The sequence below is a fragment of the Pseudophryne corroboree genome, chromosome 2, assembly GCF_028390025.1.
Source record: "Pseudophryne corroboree isolate aPseCor3 chromosome 2, aPseCor3.hap2, whole genome shotgun sequence".
In the NCBI taxonomy this organism is placed as follows: Eukaryota; Metazoa; Chordata; class Amphibia; order Anura; family Myobatrachidae; genus Pseudophryne; species Pseudophryne corroboree.
Genome location: NC_086445.1, coordinates 676,282,413 through 676,303,234, shown reverse-complemented (window position 1 = coordinate 676,303,234; position 20,822 = coordinate 676,282,413). Strand labels below are relative to the sequence as shown.

At 43.6% G+C, this 20,822-nt stretch overlaps 1 protein-coding gene across 4 annotated transcripts in view; it reads right to left on the bottom strand.

Moving 5' to 3' along the window:
• Positions 1–20,822, bottom strand: part of CDK18 (cyclin dependent kinase 18) — a 330,987-nt gene that overhangs the window by 192,869 nt on the left and 117,296 nt on the right. For all 4 annotated transcript variants that reach the window (XM_063955137.1, XM_063955136.1, XM_063955138.1 and 1 more), the window contains one exon: positions 2,562–2,695. In XM_063955137.1, the coding sequence (XP_063811207.1) occupies positions 2,562–2,695 (134 nt within the window). The remainder of the gene's footprint in view (positions 1–2,561; positions 2,696–20,822) is intronic.

The following is a 20,822-nucleotide window of genomic DNA, read 5'->3' as shown; positions in this document are numbered from 1 at the left end:
TACCTTGGTGAAGACAGGATGTCTTCTGCCGCCGATTTTCCGGACCTCTTCTTGCTTCTGGCTCTGTAAGGGGGCCGGCGGCGCGGCTCTGGGACCGGACTCCATGGCTGGGCCTGTGTTCGATCCCTCTGGAGCTAATGGTGTCCAGTAGCCTAAGAAGCCCAATCCACTCTGCACGCAGGTGAGTTCGCTTCTTCTCCCCTTAGTCCCTCGATGCAGTGAGCCTGTTGCCAGCAGGTCTCACTGAAAATAAAAAACCTAAAACTAAACTTTTCACTAAGCAGCTCAGGAGAGCCCCTAGTGTGCACCCTTCTCGTTCGGGCACAAAAATCTAACTGGGGCTTGGAGGAGGGTCATAGGGGGAGGAGCCAGTGCACACCAGGTAGTCCTAAAGCTTTACTTTTGTGCCCAGTCTCCTGCGGAGCCGCTATTCCCCATGGTCCTTACGGAGTTCCCAGCATCCACTAGGACGTCAGAGAAATGAAGTTAAATAAATAAGCAGAACAAAGAGTGCTGGTTGTAGCAGTAGCAGCACAGGTTGGGGGTGGGGGGCTGCTCTGCTATTTTGGTGTCACCCCCTCAGATGGTGTCACCTAGCAGCAGTGATGGATTATGGGCAGTGCAGGTTTCATACATACGGTGCTGCCCAGCGTGATGAGTAGGGGGCATGGAAGGAAACACGTTTATGTGTTCACGCCCCAAAAGAATCAAGAATCAGGAAATGTGACCCCGCAGACACAAGGTCACGTCCTCTATCATGAGCGTAAAAAGTGGATCTGGAGATGTGGATGCTAGAGACACCCACCCAAGTGACTCCACTGGGTTGTTGTAATAACACAAGTCATGATTCCATAGCAAATAATTCCAGCCGGCTGGCTTATGTATGCATTAAGTCATTTCTAAGCCAGCTGGCTGGAATTATTTGCTGTAGAATCATCACTTGAGTTCTTTTCTCTCTTGTTTGTATCTATAATAATAGATTTTTTTTATGATATTAAATAGTTAACATATTAGATTTGTGGTGTATAAAATATTGACAAATATATTACTCTATCACCAGTGCTCTTTGGGGTTATTCTGACCCGATCGCTCGCTGCAGTTTATCGCAGAGCAGCGATCGGGTCGGAACTGCGCATGCGCCGGTGCCGCAGTGCGCCGGCGCATGCCAGATGGCCAAAGGCCGTCGCTGGGCGGGAGGGGGCTGGGCGGTGGCGTCAAGCCGCCGTTTAGGGTGCGCGGTCCGGCCAATGCAGTTGTGGCCAGACCGTTGGGGGGCGGGCCGCGGCGGCTGTGTGACGTCACATGCAGCCGCTGTGAACCGGGGCAGCGAAGAGGTTCTCCCAACCAGCCGCAGGAGCTGCGCTGGTCGGGAGTAACTCCTGAGATGCAAAAGCATTGCCACTGTGCGATGCTTTTGCATTTCTGCAAGGGAGGGGGGGGGGGGGGGCGGCACTGACATGCGCATGTCTGAGTGCCTGATTGTAGCTGTGCTATGATCAACTCGGAATGACCCCATTTGTTCTTATTAGTTGTTATCTACCTTTTTTTTGTTTGTTAGAGACCTAGAGACCAGCAATCTTATATATGGGAGCAGCTGTGATAGCTTTTTCTTAGCCTTTATTGTTATTGAGTGACTACTCTTTTTATATTAGGTGTATATGAACATAAAATCAATATAGTCAACTGCTGTACCCAATTTATTTACAGAAATTGTTTAATAAGAAAATAATTGGGACATTTACAACCGAACTGTATGTTACATGGTAAATAGCATTTTATACAGTTGCCAGACCACTAAATTACTAATAAGTCTAGTGTGATGCATAATACATTGTTGCAAACTGATTTTCACAACAAGGTAGTGACTTCTGCAGAGAACACATTCTTTCCTCTGGTTGGTGAATGCACTATTATTGTGAATACATCTCTGGATGGATATATCATGTAACACAATTAGATTACAACAATACATTCCACCTATTTTTGCCTGCATCTTATATGCCTACTTGCCGAAGTAGGGGATTTTGGGGTCTATTTATTCAAAAAATATGGCTTTTCTGCAGCATTTTAGCTGTAGAAAGCCATACTTGTGTTTTCTCTCTATTTAGTTATACAAAACGTGAGGAGGAATCCTTGATTTCTCCACCCTTTCATTTCTCCTGTCACATTCCTGCAGCCACCAGTGGATATATATCAGGGAAAAGTAAAGGAAAATTAGTAATAGCTATCACGATATTGTCTGCAAATATTTGAGCCAATATCGTGATAATTGCTTCATAGACTCCTATAAACTATGAGTTATGGATGTGCAGAAAACTAGAAGATGGTTATATCTCCCACTTTAAATCAGATGTTTGCTCATCATTGGGGTACGATTAGGTATAAGCAAAATACAAAATACAGAAATTACTTAAAATTCTTTTTTTCTTGTATAGATACAGCTAGATGAAGCTCAAATGGTCTTTTCCTGGCCATAATTCTGTGTGTGTTTTTCTGCTACCATTTATTCTATATTCCAGGTCAAGCTGTATATGTATAGTCTATCAGTTCTCTGTACCCACCTCCATGGAGAGACGCCGGTGGGCAGCATTCCTATAACTCAACGCGGTGGGAGACAAGCCTTCTTCATCTGACGGGGACAGAGCAACATTTCCGGGGCTCAAGTGAGACAACTGTAGGTGGGAGTGACCTAGTCCTTGAGAGAGAAAGAGGGAGTGAGAGAACGAATATAACTGTTCTTTGATATAGTGAAGCAATTGGATAAAAACATCTGTGAACTTGAGAAACAGTAAAGAGAAAATAAGCCAGATAAAAGATAACGAGGATGGAGTAAATATGTTAAAGAAAATAACAAAAAATAATATTTTATCCTACTAAAGCTCATCTATAATACTAAACATATACAGGGGCGCCAAAGGGGAAGGGGGTTTCTAATCACATGGACCTTGGCTTGGTGGAGGGGTACAGGTCACTTGCTGAGGGGTACACTGTACCCCTTTGTAGAGCTGCTGAGTGTGACAAATGTTCCCTTAGCAGCTTGTGGCAACCCCTATGCAGCACTATTTTATTCTGTAAAACAATTAGGGGGCATGGGCACATCTCACGGATTTGACCACGTTCCCACCAGTACCCGGGTCTCGACCCCACTCTTGACATGCCTGCATATGTACACAGCACAAAAGTTCTTTTGTGACATCCTGTGCCTACTTTTGTGCAAATGTGTCCAGTTTTACAGGTTGAAGCTTGTAGCAGTAACGTGCAGTGAGGTGTAGCAGGTGAGGCAGAGCCTTTCCTGTCATAAACAAGAATGGTTTTGGGAGGAAGACGATCCTAGGCGCTTATACAAAAACAAAGTAAAATATTATAAAAATATTCACAACACGTTCTTTTCAGAATGATATAACTCGGAAGTTTCTCTCCTTGCTTTTCTCTCTCAGATGTCACCGAGGAGTGGGGTTTGAAATCAAGTGATGCGATGAACATGAAAAATACAAAACATACAAATAATGTGTAGGTCAATCTATAAAATAATGCCCATCGGGTTCAACCTGTATTCTGCGTTAATCTGTTCATATTATAATGCGCCTGCTGATTAATGTTTAGTAACGATTGACAGCTATGATTCCTACCACTCCCAGATAATTTAATGTCAATATGCTAAATGCTAAAGCCCTGGATACGTTTTCCAGTTAGAAATTTGTCCAATCCGTTTTTAAACGCATTTACAGAGTCTGCCAATATTATTTTCTCCGGCAGTGAGTTCCAAATCTTTATTGCTCTTACCGTGAAGAACCCTTTCATACGTTGTGTACGGAATTTTCTCTCTTCTAGCCTCAGCGAATGCCTCCGCGTCCTATACAGAGTTCTTTTAATAAACAAATCCGCTGCTAGCTCCTTGTAATGACCCTTTACATAATTGAAGATATTAATAATGTCTCCTCTTAGTCTCCTCTTTTCTAGTGTGTACATATTTAGCCTAGTATGCCTCTCCTCGTATTGCAGCGACTCTAACCCTTTAATCAATTTAGTAGCTCACGTTTGAACTCTTTCTAGTTCCCCAATATCTTTTTTATAATATGGTGCACAGCACTGGACACAATACTCCAGGTGCGGATGTACCAACGATTTGTACAACGGCAGGATTACATCCCTGTCCTTTGTCTCAATGCCCTGTTTAATGCACGCAAGCACAATGGGGCAGATGTATTAACCTGTAGAAGGCATAAGGAAGTGAGAAACCAGTTATATGTGCAAGGTGATAAATGCACCAGCCAATCACTTCCAATATGTAAATTAACAGTTAGGATCTGATTAGCTGGTACCTTTATCACCTTGCACATATCATTGGTTTATCACTTCCTTATGCCATCTCCAGGTAATACATCTGCCCCCATATTTGCCTTCTTTGCTACAGTTTGACATTGTGTACTGTTATTAAGCCTATTATCTATGAGCACCCCCAAATCTTTTTCTACCATAGTTACCCCTATATTTTCTCCATCTAGAACAGTGGTCTCCAACCTTAATTGGGGTGTGAGCTACTTTCGGAAAATAAAACCTCTGAAGGAGCTCCCCCCTCCCCCCAATGCACGCGTGTGCCTGCAAAAGTGGGTGTGACCTCACAAAAGTGGGTGTGGCCTCACAACTACATGTAATGCCCCCGCGTAGTGCCAGATACACAAATAATGCCCCTCAGCAGTGCCAGATACACAAATAATGCCGATCAGCAGTGCCAGATATACAAATAATGCCTCCCAGCAGTGCCAGATACACAAGTAATGCCCTCAGCAGTGCCAGATATACAAATAATGCCTCCCAGCAGTGCCAAATACACAAATAATGCCCCCAGCAGTGCCAGATACACAAATAATGCCCTCCAGCAGTGCCAGATACAATGCCCCCACCAGTGCCAGATACAATTCCCCCAGCAGTGCCATTTAAAATGCCCCCCCTGCAGCGCCAGATAAAATGCCCCACCACCCCCCCTGCAGTGTCCGATACAGTGCCCCACACAGTGCTAACCCCTGCTGGCTTCTTCTACTGCCACCGGTGCTGCTCCTCCTGTATGAGGGACGGAAGGGGAGGAGAGTGCAGTGCGCGCCTCTCCTGTGAAGTCCGGAGAGCAGCTGCGGTGAGGGTGACAGAGTCTCCGGTGGCGGGCATTTAAAATATGGTGCCGGTAAGTGAGCCAATAAAAACTCGCAGTCCGGCAGCCAATCAGGTGCCACCACTGCCGGTCCACGAGCTCTGATTGGCTGACAGCTGGCACCATATTAAAAATGAAGGGAGGAGGAGTGCCAGTGAGTGCCCAAGCCTGTGCGCTCTGTGAGCTACGGGTTGGAGATCACTGATCTAGAGTGTAGGATGCAAGTGTGTTTTTTGTCCCAAAATGCATAACTTTGCATTTTTCTATATTGAACCTCATTTTCCATTTAGACGCCCAGATTTCCAGTTTAACTAAGTCATTCTGTAGAGACTCCACATCGGTTTCTGAATTAATTACCTTACACAGTTTAGTATCGTCTGCAAAGATTGACACTGTGCTTTCCAGGCCTATTCCTAGATCATTGATAAATATAGTGAACAGCAGTGTGCCAAGAACGGACACTTGTGGTATTCCGCTGACTACTGGTGCCCAGCTGGAGAATATCCCATTGACCACTACTCATTGTACCCTGTTATCCAGCCAATTACCTATCCTTGTACAAATGGTATTTCCTAGGCCGGCCAAGTTCCCTTAATTTATGGACCAGTCTCCTATGTGGCACTGTATCGAAGGCTTTTGCAAAATCTAAGTAAACCACGTCCACTGCTTTTCCCTGGTCAAGATTCTCGCTCACTTCCTCGTAGACGCTAATGAAGTTGGTTTGACATGATCTGTTCCTTACAAACCCATGCTGCCTTTTGCTAATAAACTTAGTTGCCTGTAGATGATCCTCCATGCTATCCCTGAAAATGCCTTGTAATATTTTACCCATCTCCTTTGTATTATTCTAATAATTTTTATATTCAAAACTCTGGAGTAAAAAGTCTATGGCAGGTGAGGCAACCTACCTTTTCCACACATCTCTAATCAAAACTCACCAAATTTACAGGAGTATATACTGCCAGAGGCGTCACCGGGTATGGTGACACCCGGTACGCACCCTGGATTTCCTACACGCCGGGATGCACGCTCACAACGAAAAGGGTGTGTGGTCACATATAAGGGGGCATGGCCACATGCATAGAGGGCGTGGCCTCATTGGTATCCCAAGTTCGTAAATCGGGGGGGCATGCCCAGCATCTCCGGAGATGCTGGGCTGTACTGGGCAGCCACCGGAGACACTCTTACTTCACTGTCGGCTCCTCATCAATGACACAAGCCAGGTGCTGTAGGAGGCTGTCACACTGCAGCACCTGGCTCCTGTCACTGCGGAAGGAGCAGGCATTTTGGCGTCACTCCATCTGAGGATGACACCTAGGTGTGGGCCGCACCCCCCTTATGACGCCACTGTATACTGCTGCACCTGTGTATAATGCCCACATGAACCCTTGGGCTCATATATTTTATGTAAATCTGGATCTGGTACTAGTCAGTGCCTCCTCAGCCATTTACTATACCACACGTCCCTGACAGAAGGGTGTACAAGTGGCGCAATCTACTGTGAGGACTTATTTGCAGAGTAAGAATTAGGAGCATGAGAAAATTTCCCTCTGTGCAAAAAGGAACCTATAGTCTTTTATGGGCACTGCCATCTAGGTACAAGCTTCAGAAAGTTTCACTTTCCAGAGCTTGATACATATGGGGGTGTTTTCAGAGTTTCAACCACAGTTTACTCTTGGTACATCCCATTCCCCATTCTCCTATGCCACAGCTCCATAGATGGCTTGGAATCTGAAGCCTCCCTCGCACAGCACTCTCAATGTCTAGAATATTCAGTTGTTAGCACTGGTTGCCGTTGCAATTACAGTCCCTCTTTTATTGTACATAACACACTGTCCCTCTGTGAATTGGACCTACTATCGCTTCTTTTCCAGTACACTAATGCCAATCAGATTGGTTCCTAGATCTGGTACAAACAGTAAATGTCCTATGTCTGTGACAATTGATTCCCCCTTGATCCTCAAGCGTATACCAATTGTTCCAACTTTCGTGGCATTTAGGACTTTATTTTCGATATCTGTAACGTATACAGGATCACATGACTTTAGTGACTTGAACCAACTTTCGTTACAGCTGAAGTGCCTCGTGGCTCCTGAGTCCATGTACCAACTATCTTTGCGGTGACTGCTGCATTTAATGCTGACTCGCTCTTTCTTTATGCTTTCATAATGAAGTGCTACGTGGCTCACTTGCTCTACATTTAGGGGCCTTATGTCCAATCTTGTGATACTTGAAGCATTTGTATTTAGACTTTTTGGATTTTGTGCCTTTTTACAGTAGAAAATAATTCTCAGCATTTGTCTCAACAGGTATGCGCCTCAATACGCCACGCAGTGGGAGATGCCTGACGTGAATGAGCTGACAGGCCCCGTGCAACAGGAATCTCAGGTTGATTCCTTTCATTAAACCCTCGTCTTCATAGGATGCCTATAATGCTTACAGGTGCCATCACCTTCCAGTGAATAATGATTCCCATGACCTTATTCACATTATCAGGGTTGCGGCTATCACTGAGATCCCTAGTGACTTTGCACAATTTTCCCCACTTTAACTGCATCTGCATAGCGAATTTACATGTAGAATAGTACTCTGAACCCATTAGCTTGACAAATTCATTTAAACTGAACATTTTCTCCCAATGTATGAATAAAGGTCTTATTTGAACCCACTCAGATCCTTAAATTCCACATCGTTTACAGCTGCATTCTTGGTATCGCTATTCTGCACGCGCTGGCAGCTTGGACGCATAACCGATTGGCAGAACCCATGTTAACAGGTATCAGCGTTGTGTGTTGGAGGTCAGCACACACATTGAATACCTTAACAACTTAACCAGGGATTGGTTTATCAACGAGGTAGAACAGCAGGAAGTGAGACAACACAGGGTTAATGCAGCACAATGCAGGAACGTGCAATAGGTGACAGATCCAGGCAGGAGTTGGGGTAATGCTAATGGTGTGCTGAGTTTGTAGTGCGCACCTGCAGGTACATGCAATGGTGGCAGTAGGACATGCAGCGAGGAAAGTGTTGGTGGCGCAGTGGTGTATAGTGGCACTGCCGCTGTTATATGCCAAGCTGCATGGGAATACATTATATTTAATATGAAATCATCAGAATAAAAGGTGCAGACAGCCTCCTTGTAAGTATATAACTAGGAACCCATGTGTAGCGCACACCTTACATCCATTATAGATAGGCTTAATATACTATCCCTTTAAACCATGACATTCATAGATTACACAGGTTCTGTGGCTGATTTAAACCAGGTGAAATGCAGGCTTGTAGTCAGCCAGAGAACCTGTGTAATTCATGAGTGTCCCGGTTTAAAGGGATAGTATGGTCAGCCTAATTATTGATACAGCCAATGGTGAATTTCCCATTAGGCACGTGAGGCACATGAGGCATGTGCCTAGGTACTGCACTTGTTGGAGGCAGCACTTGGATACTTGTCTTAGTATTGGAAGACCAAAATGTACCAGTAACTGCAAAATATTTCCACTTTACTGCACCTGAAAGCTGTCCTACTTAGTAAATATGTATACATAATTAAGAATAAAACATGCAATAGTTCATGGCTTTTTTATTATTATATTAAATTGGCAATCATCAAATGAGGCCTTACAGTAGAAGCAATCAATGAAAATAATAAAATTAAGCAGAGGGGGGCAGCCGCCACTGTTGTGCCTAGGGGCGCCATGACCCTTAAATCTGCCCCTGGATACAGCACTGTGATGAAGCAGATGGGATGCACCAAATATAGGGCACATTCAATTAGCTGCAGCTTTCTGCACATTACAATAGGCAGACTCTGTTTGCTCCTCCACAGGGTGTGTGCAGAATCCGCCTTCAGAAGTTGATGCGTGGATAGTGCTAGCACCCATTGCAGTAGTGTCCATGACTAACTGAATTGGCCCAATACGTATTGTGGATGAAACTTCTGGGAACAACATGAAGAGTCTTATTCGGTGGTTTTCAAGTTTGATCCTCAGGACCACAAACAGCTCATGTTTTTAAGGTCACCTAGCAGGTGCACATAAGTATTCATTACTCACTGACACATTTTAAAACGTCCACAGGTAGAGCTATCTATTTCACTTGTGATTCTATGAGGAGACCTGGGAAATATGCACTGTTTGAGGTCCCGAGGACCAAGTTTGTGAACCTGTAGTCTAATTGGTACAATACATCTTTGCCAACATTAAGTAGCAATTAGCACAAAACAAACTAAAAGTCATTCATACAAGAACAAAAGCTGCAGGTTAGTAGAGCTATAATCATACTTGCCTACTCTCCCAGAAGTTGCGGGAGGCTCCTGATTTTTGGGGTAGCCCCCTGCACCCCTGGAAGAGCAGGCAGATCTCCCGCATCCTGCCCATACCCTAGTGAAGCGGGCAGGATGGAGAGAATCTCCGGCATTCGGATGTCTGTGGGCAAGGGGCTAAAATGACCAGAATCGCGTCATTTTAGCCCTGCCCCTTCCAGCAGACCTGCAAATTGTGTAATTTTTTCCCATGAGGGGGGCGTGGCTTAATGATGTCAGAGCCTGCCCTCCAAAGGTCCCTGCATCGTCTCCCGGAGAGGAGAACTCATAAATAGGTAAGTATGGCTATAATATTTGTGCATTCATAGGGGCATTTCCACATTCCAGTTTTGAAAATTGCTCAAGGAAAATAGATAGGCATTATGTGACCCAACCAGGGGCGGATTGGGACGCCGGATCAGTTTCCGGTTAGCCGGTCCCAACGTCCCCTCAGTGGCCTTCACTGACCTGTGCTGGGCTGGCTGCCGCGATCGGGAGACCGCGCATGCGCAGAAGCTGAAGTTTGTGATGTGCCGCGCTACCTCGCGGCTCCCGTCCCTCTCTGCATTCACAGGCGAGGACTGGGCTGCGGCGTCTCACTGCAGCTCAGGCTTAGTGTCTGTCTGCCTGCGCTGCATGTAGGAAAATAGAGGAGGGCCCCAGGGAGAGAAGCGCGGCCGGTGTCTGCCTGGCTGCCTCAGCCCTTCAACTAAAGGTAAATACACAGCTCCTCAGATCCCCACACACAGCCCTACCCTCCTCACACAAAGGGGGACGCTGTCTGCCGTAATGTGTAAAAAGGGGATGCTGTCTGCCATAATGTGTTAAAAAGGGGGACACTGTCTGCCGTAATGTATAAAAAGGGGATGCTGTCTGCCATAATATGTGAAAAAGGGGGACACTGCCGTAATGTGTAAAAAGGGGACGCTGTCTGCCGTAATGTGTAAAAAGGGAACTCTGTCTGCCGTAATGTGTAAAAAGGCGGACGCTGCCTGCCGTAATGTGTAAAAAGGGAACGCTGTCTACCATTATGTGTAAAAAGGGGACGCTGTCTGCCATAATGTGTAAAAAGGGTGGCGCTGACTGCTGTAATGTGTAAAAAAGGGGACGCTGTCTGCCGTAATGTGTAAAAAGGGGGACGCTGGCTGCCGTAATGTGTAAAAAAGGGGGATGCTGTCTGCCATAATGTGTAGAAGGGGCTCTACCTGGTGTAGTGGCGCTACTGTGCGGCGTAATTTGAATAATGGAGACTACTGTGCACCGTCGTATGAATTGGTATTATTTTGTGGCCACACCCCTTCCCCATGAAGCTACGCACCTAAAAATTTTGAGCGCGCCTACGGCACGCACTGCCCGTGTTTTACATGTGGGGGCGCCAATGCCGTTTCTTGCACACAGCGCTAAAATGCCTAGTTACAGCACTGCCCCTTGCACATACAGTAGTGGCCTGTGTTAGTTGCAGAGGGGGTCAGATGAATAGTAATTTTTTTTTAAGGGGGTGGCCATGCCTCTCAATATTTTGCCACACCCCACCAGTACGTCAATCCATATCCGCTCTCCACTGCCCTGACCCCGCCCCCCTATTTAGGGCTGCTTCCAGAAATTTCCAGGGCTGGTTTTGTATCCCAATCCGCCCCTGAACCCAACTCAACAAATAAAGCACTAAACCAAACCAGATGCTGCCAATATATTCATCTTTCCCCACCAAACCTTTGTATTCCTACAGACAGCGCCATTTATAAAGCCATACACTTCCACAAAAAATAGTCGCAATCATGCAAATACTACAGATTTCCAAATGGCACAAACGACTGTATGTTGTACTGTTTCCAAAATGACCTTTCCTGCCTGATACCTAATTACTGTCAGATACCAGCTGGCCATGCACATGAGAGTACAGAGAACACTGTGCGTAAGCAGCCAGCTTACTGCTTAGAAGTGACAAGAGAAATGAAAGAAATTCAACACATTATTCAGCACCAGTTCAAATAGGGTTCTTACTAATCTATGACTTCTATATGCTATTGTATATTGCAGCTCATCGCTGCTTATAACAAGAGAAGTTATAAGTGTCAATAAGCAATGATCAGTGGGAAGTTTAACCCTGGTGCTATTCATTAGAACCCACAGGAATGGCAAGGAACAAGTGGTTGCTATAGAAACCCTAGCAAAGTGAGCCTCTCACTAACCTGTGATGTGTGCTGCCAAAATAGATCATTTAAGAAAAGAAAATATATTAATCTCCAGTCAAGTGCTTGGAAGACGTAATACCATGGTTCCTTACTAGCAGCATTGTAGCCCTGGTCTATACCCTCTCAGGTCCGGATTAAGCTTTGTGGGGGGTCCCAGGGCAACTAACTTGTGGGGGCCCCTACCAATAAAATTGTCAATAAGACACACTGGTGATGTTATTAAAAATATAATGTGTAAATACCTTCCATACCACAAATGTGTTAAACGCACTGTAGCTGCCCCAGTTCACATTATGCCATTATGCCACAAAGAAAACCCAGTTCACATATGCTACATTGCTCCCAGTGCTGGTAATGCAGCTATATGTGGTGCCCCCAGTGTTTGGGGACCCACGAGGAGAACGCCCCCACTGCCCTGTTTTTAATCCATACCAATACATGGGGCCCACTGACACTGCGGATATGTTCTCTGCCACTATTACCAATAGGGGAGTGTGAAGTTGGCACAAGGGGGGCCTATTTCCACTGGGAGGTGGGCAGCAATTTTACAATGGGTATCTATTATTAATATTATTATTACCAGTTATTTATATAGTACACACATATTCTGCAGTGCTTTACAGAGATTTGGCTATTCACATCAGTCCCTGTCCCAATCTACAGTACTGTGCAAAAGTTTTTGGCAGGTATGGAAAATATGCTGCAAACTAAGAATGCTTTCAAAAATACAAGTGTTAATAGTTTATTTTTATCAATTTACAAAATGCAAAGTGAATGAACAGAAGAGAACACTAAGAAATATAAATCAAATCAATGTTTAGTGTGACCACCCTTTGCCTTCAAAACAGCATCAATTCTTCTAGGTACACTTGCACACAGTTTTTTACATCTTGGAGAACTAACCATAGATCTTCAGTGGATGTAGGCTTGCTCAAATCCTTCTGTCTCTTCATGTAATTCCAGACTCAATGATGTTGAGATAAAGGCTCTGTGGGGACCATATCATCACTTCCAGGACTCCTTGATCTTTATACTGAAGATAGTACTTAATGACATTGGTTGTATGTTTGGGATCATTGTCCTGCTGCAGAATAAATTTGGAGCCAATCAGATGCCTCCCTGATGGTATTGCATGATGGATAAGTACCTTCCATTATTTCCCAGCATTGAGGACACCGTTACTCCACGTTGGAATCTTGAACTCCTATATTTCAATACCATCCAATCTAGTGCCACAGCCCCAGGAGGGGACTCCAGTCTTCCAGTCCCAGTCGCGGACTCCTGTCTGCCAGTTCTTATGAGGGTGCCATCCCTCCAGCCTGCTGCTGTGCATGAATTGTCTGACACTGTTGCCCTTGCCTTCAGGCATGTGGTTCCATCTGCCCTTGCCTTCGGGCATGAGGTTCCATCTGCCCTTGACTTCGGGGATGAGGAGTGCTGCCATGTTGACCATCAGTCTGAGTGCCGCCATGTCGGTCACCAACCCAAGTGCAGCCTTCTCGGCTCAGTCTCTAAGTGACAACTGGTCACTCAAGGCCGTTAGTGTGGTCCCGGTTCTGAGAGCTGCTTAGCTAGCCAAGGTTATGAGTGTTATCCAGTTGGCCAAGGTTCACAGTGTTCCGAGCAGTCTTCGGGGAGTTTACATCTCCATTCTTCCTCTCCATGGTTTCATACTGGGGATTCCCTGAGGATCCCTATCACAAGTTCCAAGTCTCCAGAAATCAGATTGTACCTTGGTTCCCTGCGAGTTCAGGCCACTGCTTGAAATTCTGCTATGAGGAAAAAGAGAAGAGAGCTCCTTTTTTGTTTGCACCTGAGTTCCGGTCTTCTGGTGATTTGCCCTTTCAGCATGAGGATACCTACCATAATTTGTCCTATACAGTTTGACTCAGACTCTGATTTGTTAGGTGCTGTCAAAGTCAAAAATATTACATAGAGAGAACATACAAACTGCACACATTTAAGTCGCTATACTTGCAAATATGCGCAGCGAGCACAGCAATATATGTTAACACACGCATTTACACGGACATGGCACAGAGATGGATTCGACACATTTCATACAGTACATAATTATAATAATATCAAGCACCAGACATCATGGAGATTTAAAATTAGCTAATGAATTAATGTCATGAATGTGTATTATTTGAACAGAACCAGATACACCCGTCATGTTTAATATTGAAACAAGCAGATTGGTGTGTAGATTAATTTGATACTTGTTGTGAAGTTGTGGGACATTGCAGCGGATAGATATGATTATATGTATAAAAGCTAAAATCACTTTGTTAGAACAATAAATGATACAATGAACAGGGAACTCAAGCCAACCCTTTTGGCAGTTTTCAGGGCTGAACCTGATCAGCATATACAAAGCAAGAGAGACCCCTCCCCCAGGAACTAGTCAAACCGGAAAGTAGTTCCTGGCTAAGAGAAGAGGTCAGAGTTCAGTTGCTCGTGATCTCAGAGAACAGATGTACTGTAGCTACACTCAGAACCAAGCTGGCATCCAGAAGAAATGGCTTGCTTATCACCAGGCTCCAAGCGAAAGGCTAAGTATTGAATCCACATGGCTGATTGGCATAGAATAGTTTAAAGTAGTTGTGAAATGATTGGTATTGAATAGTTAGTGGAGATACAAATGGCTTAAGGTTAATGAGGCTTGTGCAGTTGTGTGATTGTTATGTGTTGGTGATAATACTCTATGAAATCTGTAATGAATTGGAACAGTAGACAATCTGTAGCATAGTATTCCTGGTATACATTTATGGATGGTGATTTATAACAGATTATAGTAGTTTTACATGGTGCATCTTGCTGAAGGCTTGCAGTCAAAACATACTTCCTTTTGTTACTGTAGTCATGTGCTTGTAGCAATGGCAGGCTGATATGTGTGGTTACATTGTGATCTGGTCTTGTGATGATTCATATAGCATAGCCAGCATACCATATGCTCTGGTTATTGAGATACTGAGTTTGTTTGGAATGTGAAATTGAATAAGATGGTTCTAGGAAGTTGGATTGGAATGTGGAATAAGATTAGTTGGTTTGTAGAAAATGGCTGCTGCTGGGTGTTTTCTCCTCCCCCTTTGAACCATGTGTTGCAGTCTTTGGAATCATGGGAGTTTTCCCAAAATGGAGTCTAGCTTCTGTCCCATGCGGTATTGTAGGGTTGTGTATATAGGGACAGCCAGTATGGGTAAGCTCAAGTATTCTCTCCACAAAGATTCTCAGCATTGACTAACTGCGCAGCGATTGTTTCTCACATGTGTAAGTTTCTCTGCAACCATATTGCCTTTATTGTTATTGTAAGCCATTCTTTCTCTCTCTCTCTCTCTCTCTCTCTCTCTCTCTCTCTCTCTCTCCTTCCCCTTAAACGTACTTGTGTCTTTATTGTATTATATGTTAGTTACTTGGTTAGATATTTTATGTTATTTTGGTAGTGTATAGCTTGTATTGTATTATTCTTTTTGAACGTTCATTCTCTCACTAAAGGCGTTAGAACCTTAGACCGGTATTTGGTTGATTATTGTATTACTAAGGGGTTCTCAGAGCGTCATAGTCGCTCATACAGCTTTTAAGCTAACAAGGTTACACTGCATTACATCTACACATTATCACTGCACAAATGTTTACAGTATAAGTACATTCCTTAAGGTATAGTTAAGGGCATACCCTTGCGGTACTTTTTGCGCCAATTGCGTACTGTGTTCTTTAACCTTTAACGTGTTTTTAATAGGACAAATATTATAGACATTGTCAATTGGGGGCTCTCACGGGATATCACGTTCTTAATGATGCACTGTACATTACAAACGCGGCTGTAATTGACCGGCTAATGATGGACGCATCACAAAATGCTGAAACAAAAAAAAAAACATCCACGTTAATGTATTGTGGTATCAGTAAGACGCTGATAGGAAATTTTAAGGGACAAGGCGTTTCTCATAATATTTAAGATGCCAAAATGTATTTTTATTGTTACAAAACAAGGTTCAAATGGATCATATCGTGTTTGATTAAGATTAGATTGTTTATCTGTTTAAGTAGGTTTAAAAGTACATTTAAAAGTTGCTGCATAGCCTTGATATAGTTTTTTTTTAAAACTCAGGCCTAGAATAACTTTAGGAGTTTGAATGATGACTTTCTTTGTGACAAGAGGCCGCATGGTCTGTCCACCATTTTGTGTGACCCTCATGGAGGTGAAAGGGGGAGGAGCAGCGGCCATTTTGGGAAGGTCACATTTTTTTCCCCCTAAGCGGCTGATTTTCAGTTGACTCAGGAAATAATCAGCCATCCATTGTCAAAAAGAAATCATCATTTAATGAGTTTTTTTATGCATTTATTTAATCTATATCATAGTCAATCATAAGTAATAGTGATTGGTACTTATATGTAATATCTATATGCGTGTGCTTACATCAATGTATGTTATTAGATTAAATTTAGAATTGCATGTTCATTTGTGTAATTTTCACATCTCACCTTCCTGTTTGCCATTTGCATTGATAACGTGCTAAGAAAGATTTGTTGCTATTTAGTAGTTAAAGAGTAAAAGTAATACATTAAGGGGTAATTTGTAAAACACGCACACAGCTTTGCCTAAAGATACAAGGAGAGACCCGTGTGGTGTTCGGTAGATGATTACGGTTAAAGATCCTCTACTTTGATATAAACGTGTTAATTGTATTTTTGTGGACATATCTGCCTTGCGTACACGTGTCTCTAACAAAAGGTTGAGACTCGCGTACGCAACCCAAAGGTCGACGCACGTGGCGTGTATTACGCAACGGAGCGTCTGGGTACGCCCACATGAAACAAATCACACGATAGTATTATTTTCACAGGCGAAAAGGAGGAAACGCGATAAATAGCGCAAGTCAATTTTAGTGTCAGAAATTTTAAGCTAATAGATCCTTCTCCAATTTGCGACTCATCTGGTCTAGACTATTTACTGAATGAAAGGAATTTCTGCGCAGAAATAAAATTAAAGTGTACATGTGGTGAGTGTTTGCATATATAAGTTTTTACAATTTTTGGGTTGAACCACAAGAAGTCGAGTTCTCGTGAGGTACATACATGTAAGTGACGTGCATGGTGGCTGGGGAGGCATCCCTTGTTAAACATAAATTTGAGCATTAGAGTATAGCAGACCAGGAGGTCTACTGTAGCACAGACCAGGAGGTCCGGAACAGACCAGGAGGTCTAGGTACAGCAGACTAAGAAGTCCGCTATAGAGAAAAGTAGCACAACACCAGGAAGGGTTGGTGCGGAACCCATATAGGCCATTAAAGCTCTGGCTGAAGGAATTCGCAGCCGCAATTTTCGATTCCACTGGTGTGCCGAACGATTGTACCGCACGTAATTGTGTGCATTAGTTAGTAACCTGACCAGTACCATTTGCGTACGAAAGGGGTCATAAACGCTATTTGTACACTCTAACGTGATTTGTGTAATTTTTTTTATTTTAAGGGAGGTTCGCTGGTCACTCAGGAACTATCCAGCAACCAATAGTTACTGGAAAGAGTAAGTGCTCTTCGGATCACCCTCACATGTTCCAGTAAATAGCGGTTCAGGTCGCAGGGGCCCTAGGTCGAGTACGCCAGCGCTAAGGCAGTGTGTGGGCGTATTGGTCGGCGTGGGCGAGTGAGTGGGGTACTCGGTAAACCGCCACCGTCGGCCTATCTTGAACATCTTGGTTTTTGTAAGGGTTCGCTGAAGACCCTGATTAAGGTCAGAGGTAGTGAAAGCAACACCTGCAAGTTATGGGGGCCAGTTGTTCAGGTAGGGGGGCGATCAACCTCGGTTCGGGTTGATTCAGTAAACCGACCAATCGGGTCGGCAAGGTATGTAATGTGTGAAAAATACGGTTCACACACAGAGGTTTTATGTGATGAATGGGAAAGAATGACTGAGCATGACGGGGAGAAGTTCACCCGGGTAGGCAGTTTTAGCCCAGATGTGTTACAGAACCTAAGGAGAAGGATATGTCTCATTAAATCAACAAAGAGACGGATCAAACATTATGATTATTTACAGTTATGGCAACACAAAGGTGAAATACAAAGAAATTTAACTTACATATCAAACTCTCATCTTGGGAAGAGAGACATGGCAATGGAGAGGATTATGGTTGCAGAGAAATGGCACAATGTTGTACGATAAAAATGCACTTAGTAACTGTATTAAGAATGAAAGTAACAAATGTAATAATGTTTATAAAAATGAAAGTGTAAAAATCACAAATGTTAACCTGTGCAAGTCGCACCCCATGTTAAACTTCCCTCAGGATTACCAGCAAGAAAGTGAGCCCAGCACGATGTCGGCACCTTTTCCAGCAGCCATCACACAAGACATCCAGGTGGACGCGACCAAATCGGTAAAGGCAGTAATCAAACCCCCTAACGGAGGGTCAGGTGAGGTCGTGTCCACAGGTACGTACGGTGTTATATATCACGCACAAACAAATGTACCCCATATTGTAAGACCAACACAAGGTAATGTAATTGAATTTAATCCTGTCAGGGTGAACACAATATATTAAAACAAATGTACACTACAGGAAAGTAGCAGTTTAGGTGTTAATAAATGGTTTAAAGGAAGTATTAAGAACAAGTATACAAGCCTCTCTACCTAACTGGAGAAATAACTCAGTAACTGCATTAAGGAACTCCGCTGTTGGGCATGAGCAAAACATCATCAAGCACAGGGAAACAAAGAAGCCCCAGATCCCTGTGGGTAAGTCAAAGGTGAAAAGGTATTATAATTGCCGGAAGGAAGGTCATTTTGCAAGAGATTTTAGATCAAGAAGTAGACCAAATTCATATAAACCCCCTAGACAAAGATATGAGCAAAGTAATGACACACCAAATTGTAATCAGAGATCACATAGGAAGGAGTTGGGGCCGCACCTGTAACATGCAATCAGGAAAGGTGATCATTAGGACTGATAGTAAGCCTGAGGTTACAGTTAATGAAATGGGAGGTCAGTTCCTTGCAGGCACAAGGACGGCCGGGTAGACGTTGTAATTTATCTGTAAATGTTCTTTTCCCCATCTCTGATGTTCATCGGCAGGACCCAAATATCACATAGCTATTTGGTCCTTGCAGAAGTCTACCAAACCCCAGTATGACCTACCAGCATCGATGTATCCTGGCCAGATACAGAGTGTAGGTATGGAAATGCCGGTGGGAGAGACTATGCAGGGATACCATTGGACATGTAGATGTGACAGCCTGATGGTGAACGGAAGATCTGGCAATGTTTTTTTTTTCTCTCCTGAAGGAAAGAAAAAAATTGTTTGAAAAATGTTTTTTTCTGTTGTTGTTTATTGTTGATTTATGTGATGCATATATATATATGTGAACGGTTCTCTCTCTCTCGTTGTTTTTTTTTTCTCTCTCTCTCTTCTTTCTCATGTTCTCATAACGTTACAGATGGTATGTCACACATTAGTTAGACAAATGGTAATGCAAGATTTTTACTCCTTACAGAAAGATCGCTGGTTTGGAAGAAATATTGTATCACCAGAGTGTTCGGTTGGAAGACTGAGAGACAGCACCTTTGAGATGACAGCAGAACAAGAAGAACAACAAGACTAGAGAACTAATTATCGTAACAAGTTTCTCTCCCCCTCAAACTGTTTTCCTGTACCCCCATTACAAATTTCTCCTTTTCTCCTCCTGTAAGATGGACTTGCCCCAAGAGACTGTGATCCGGATTTTCCTGTTGACCATGATGTTGACCCGAGCAGTCTGTTCCGGCGAGAGTACCATGGAGGTCGAGAAAGGATCCAGAATGGGTTTCTGATGACTGAGACGGAGGTGTAAATTTCCAATAACAACACAATCACCGAGCAAAGGCGAGTACCGGAAACGATCTAGCAGCCATGTTATTTGTAAACATTGTGAAGGATTGTTAGCTGAAAAGAGAACTGTATCTGTAGACTCTGTAACAGTGTAGTAGAGGATGGGTGCATCAAGAAATGTCAGTCCAGTTTTAACATTAACATGGACCGGCACCCATTGAGTGACTATCACTCCTTAGTGGGTAAAGTGTTAAATCAGACAGATTGTTGGGTATGCTTTCAAGTACCTCAAGGCCATAGCAAATCAGGCTTAGTACCATTCCCTTTAACGGTAGGGGAGGTACTTGAGCTAAGTGGTGGGAGGCCGGTGGACAGGAGGTTTAATATCTCCAGTCCTCCTAGTTTGAAGCTCCACCAATATCATGTGGATAGATCCCTAATATGTTTTAACATTTCCAATCCCCGAAAGCCGGGAAATTGGGAAGCGTCATGGAATAACCAAACCATGACCTTTTCATATAGAGCAGATAGAATGCCTACAGATACAGAGCTTATACGCCACATAGCCGGTAGTGGAAAATCTTTCCGATATAGGTATACCCTAGGAAGTAGGATCATGAGAGTTGGAGAGGTATCACCAGGATACTGTGCACATATCATACAAACAGATACGTGTACTAGACAGATGGGAGAATTAGGGTTAGGAGATTTCATATGGAAAATGTGTAATATGGTTATGTCCTACTCCGTCCCATATGTTCTCCCCGATGATGCATATTTCATATGCGGGAGAAAGGCGTATGAGCGGCTTGCCCCAAACTCAGGAGGATTATGTTATATTGGAAAAGTACTACCTGAAGTAATGACTGTATCGCATAACAAAATGGATTTGATTTACGACCCAACCATTGAAACCACGCTGTGATAAAAGGTGATTCCACGACCTGTTTCTTTCACCCGTTTCTCCTTTGTTTTTCTCCAAGGTAAAAAGACCCGCTTGGAAGAGGAATTTGACGACCGTGTATACAGATAGCAGATAGACTAAAGAAGAAGTTTTGACAACCTTGTACACAGACAACAGATGGACTATGCCATAGACCCCCTTATCCCTAGTAACGTTAAAATTACGCTAGCCCAACACTTTTTGTAAGTCTATGGACATTGACAAAGCTTTTGCTCGCACTTTTGACAAAAGCCCAAAGAAGACTGCAGTCAACATGTACATCAAGACAAGACTTCAATCAACAAATGTACATTAACCTCACATAGAATATGACTGCATTTACCATAATTGTTTCTTATCTTCATCTCTACAACCTTCAGGTAATAACACACATAGTCGATAGGGAATACAGGCACAGATATCAGCACTC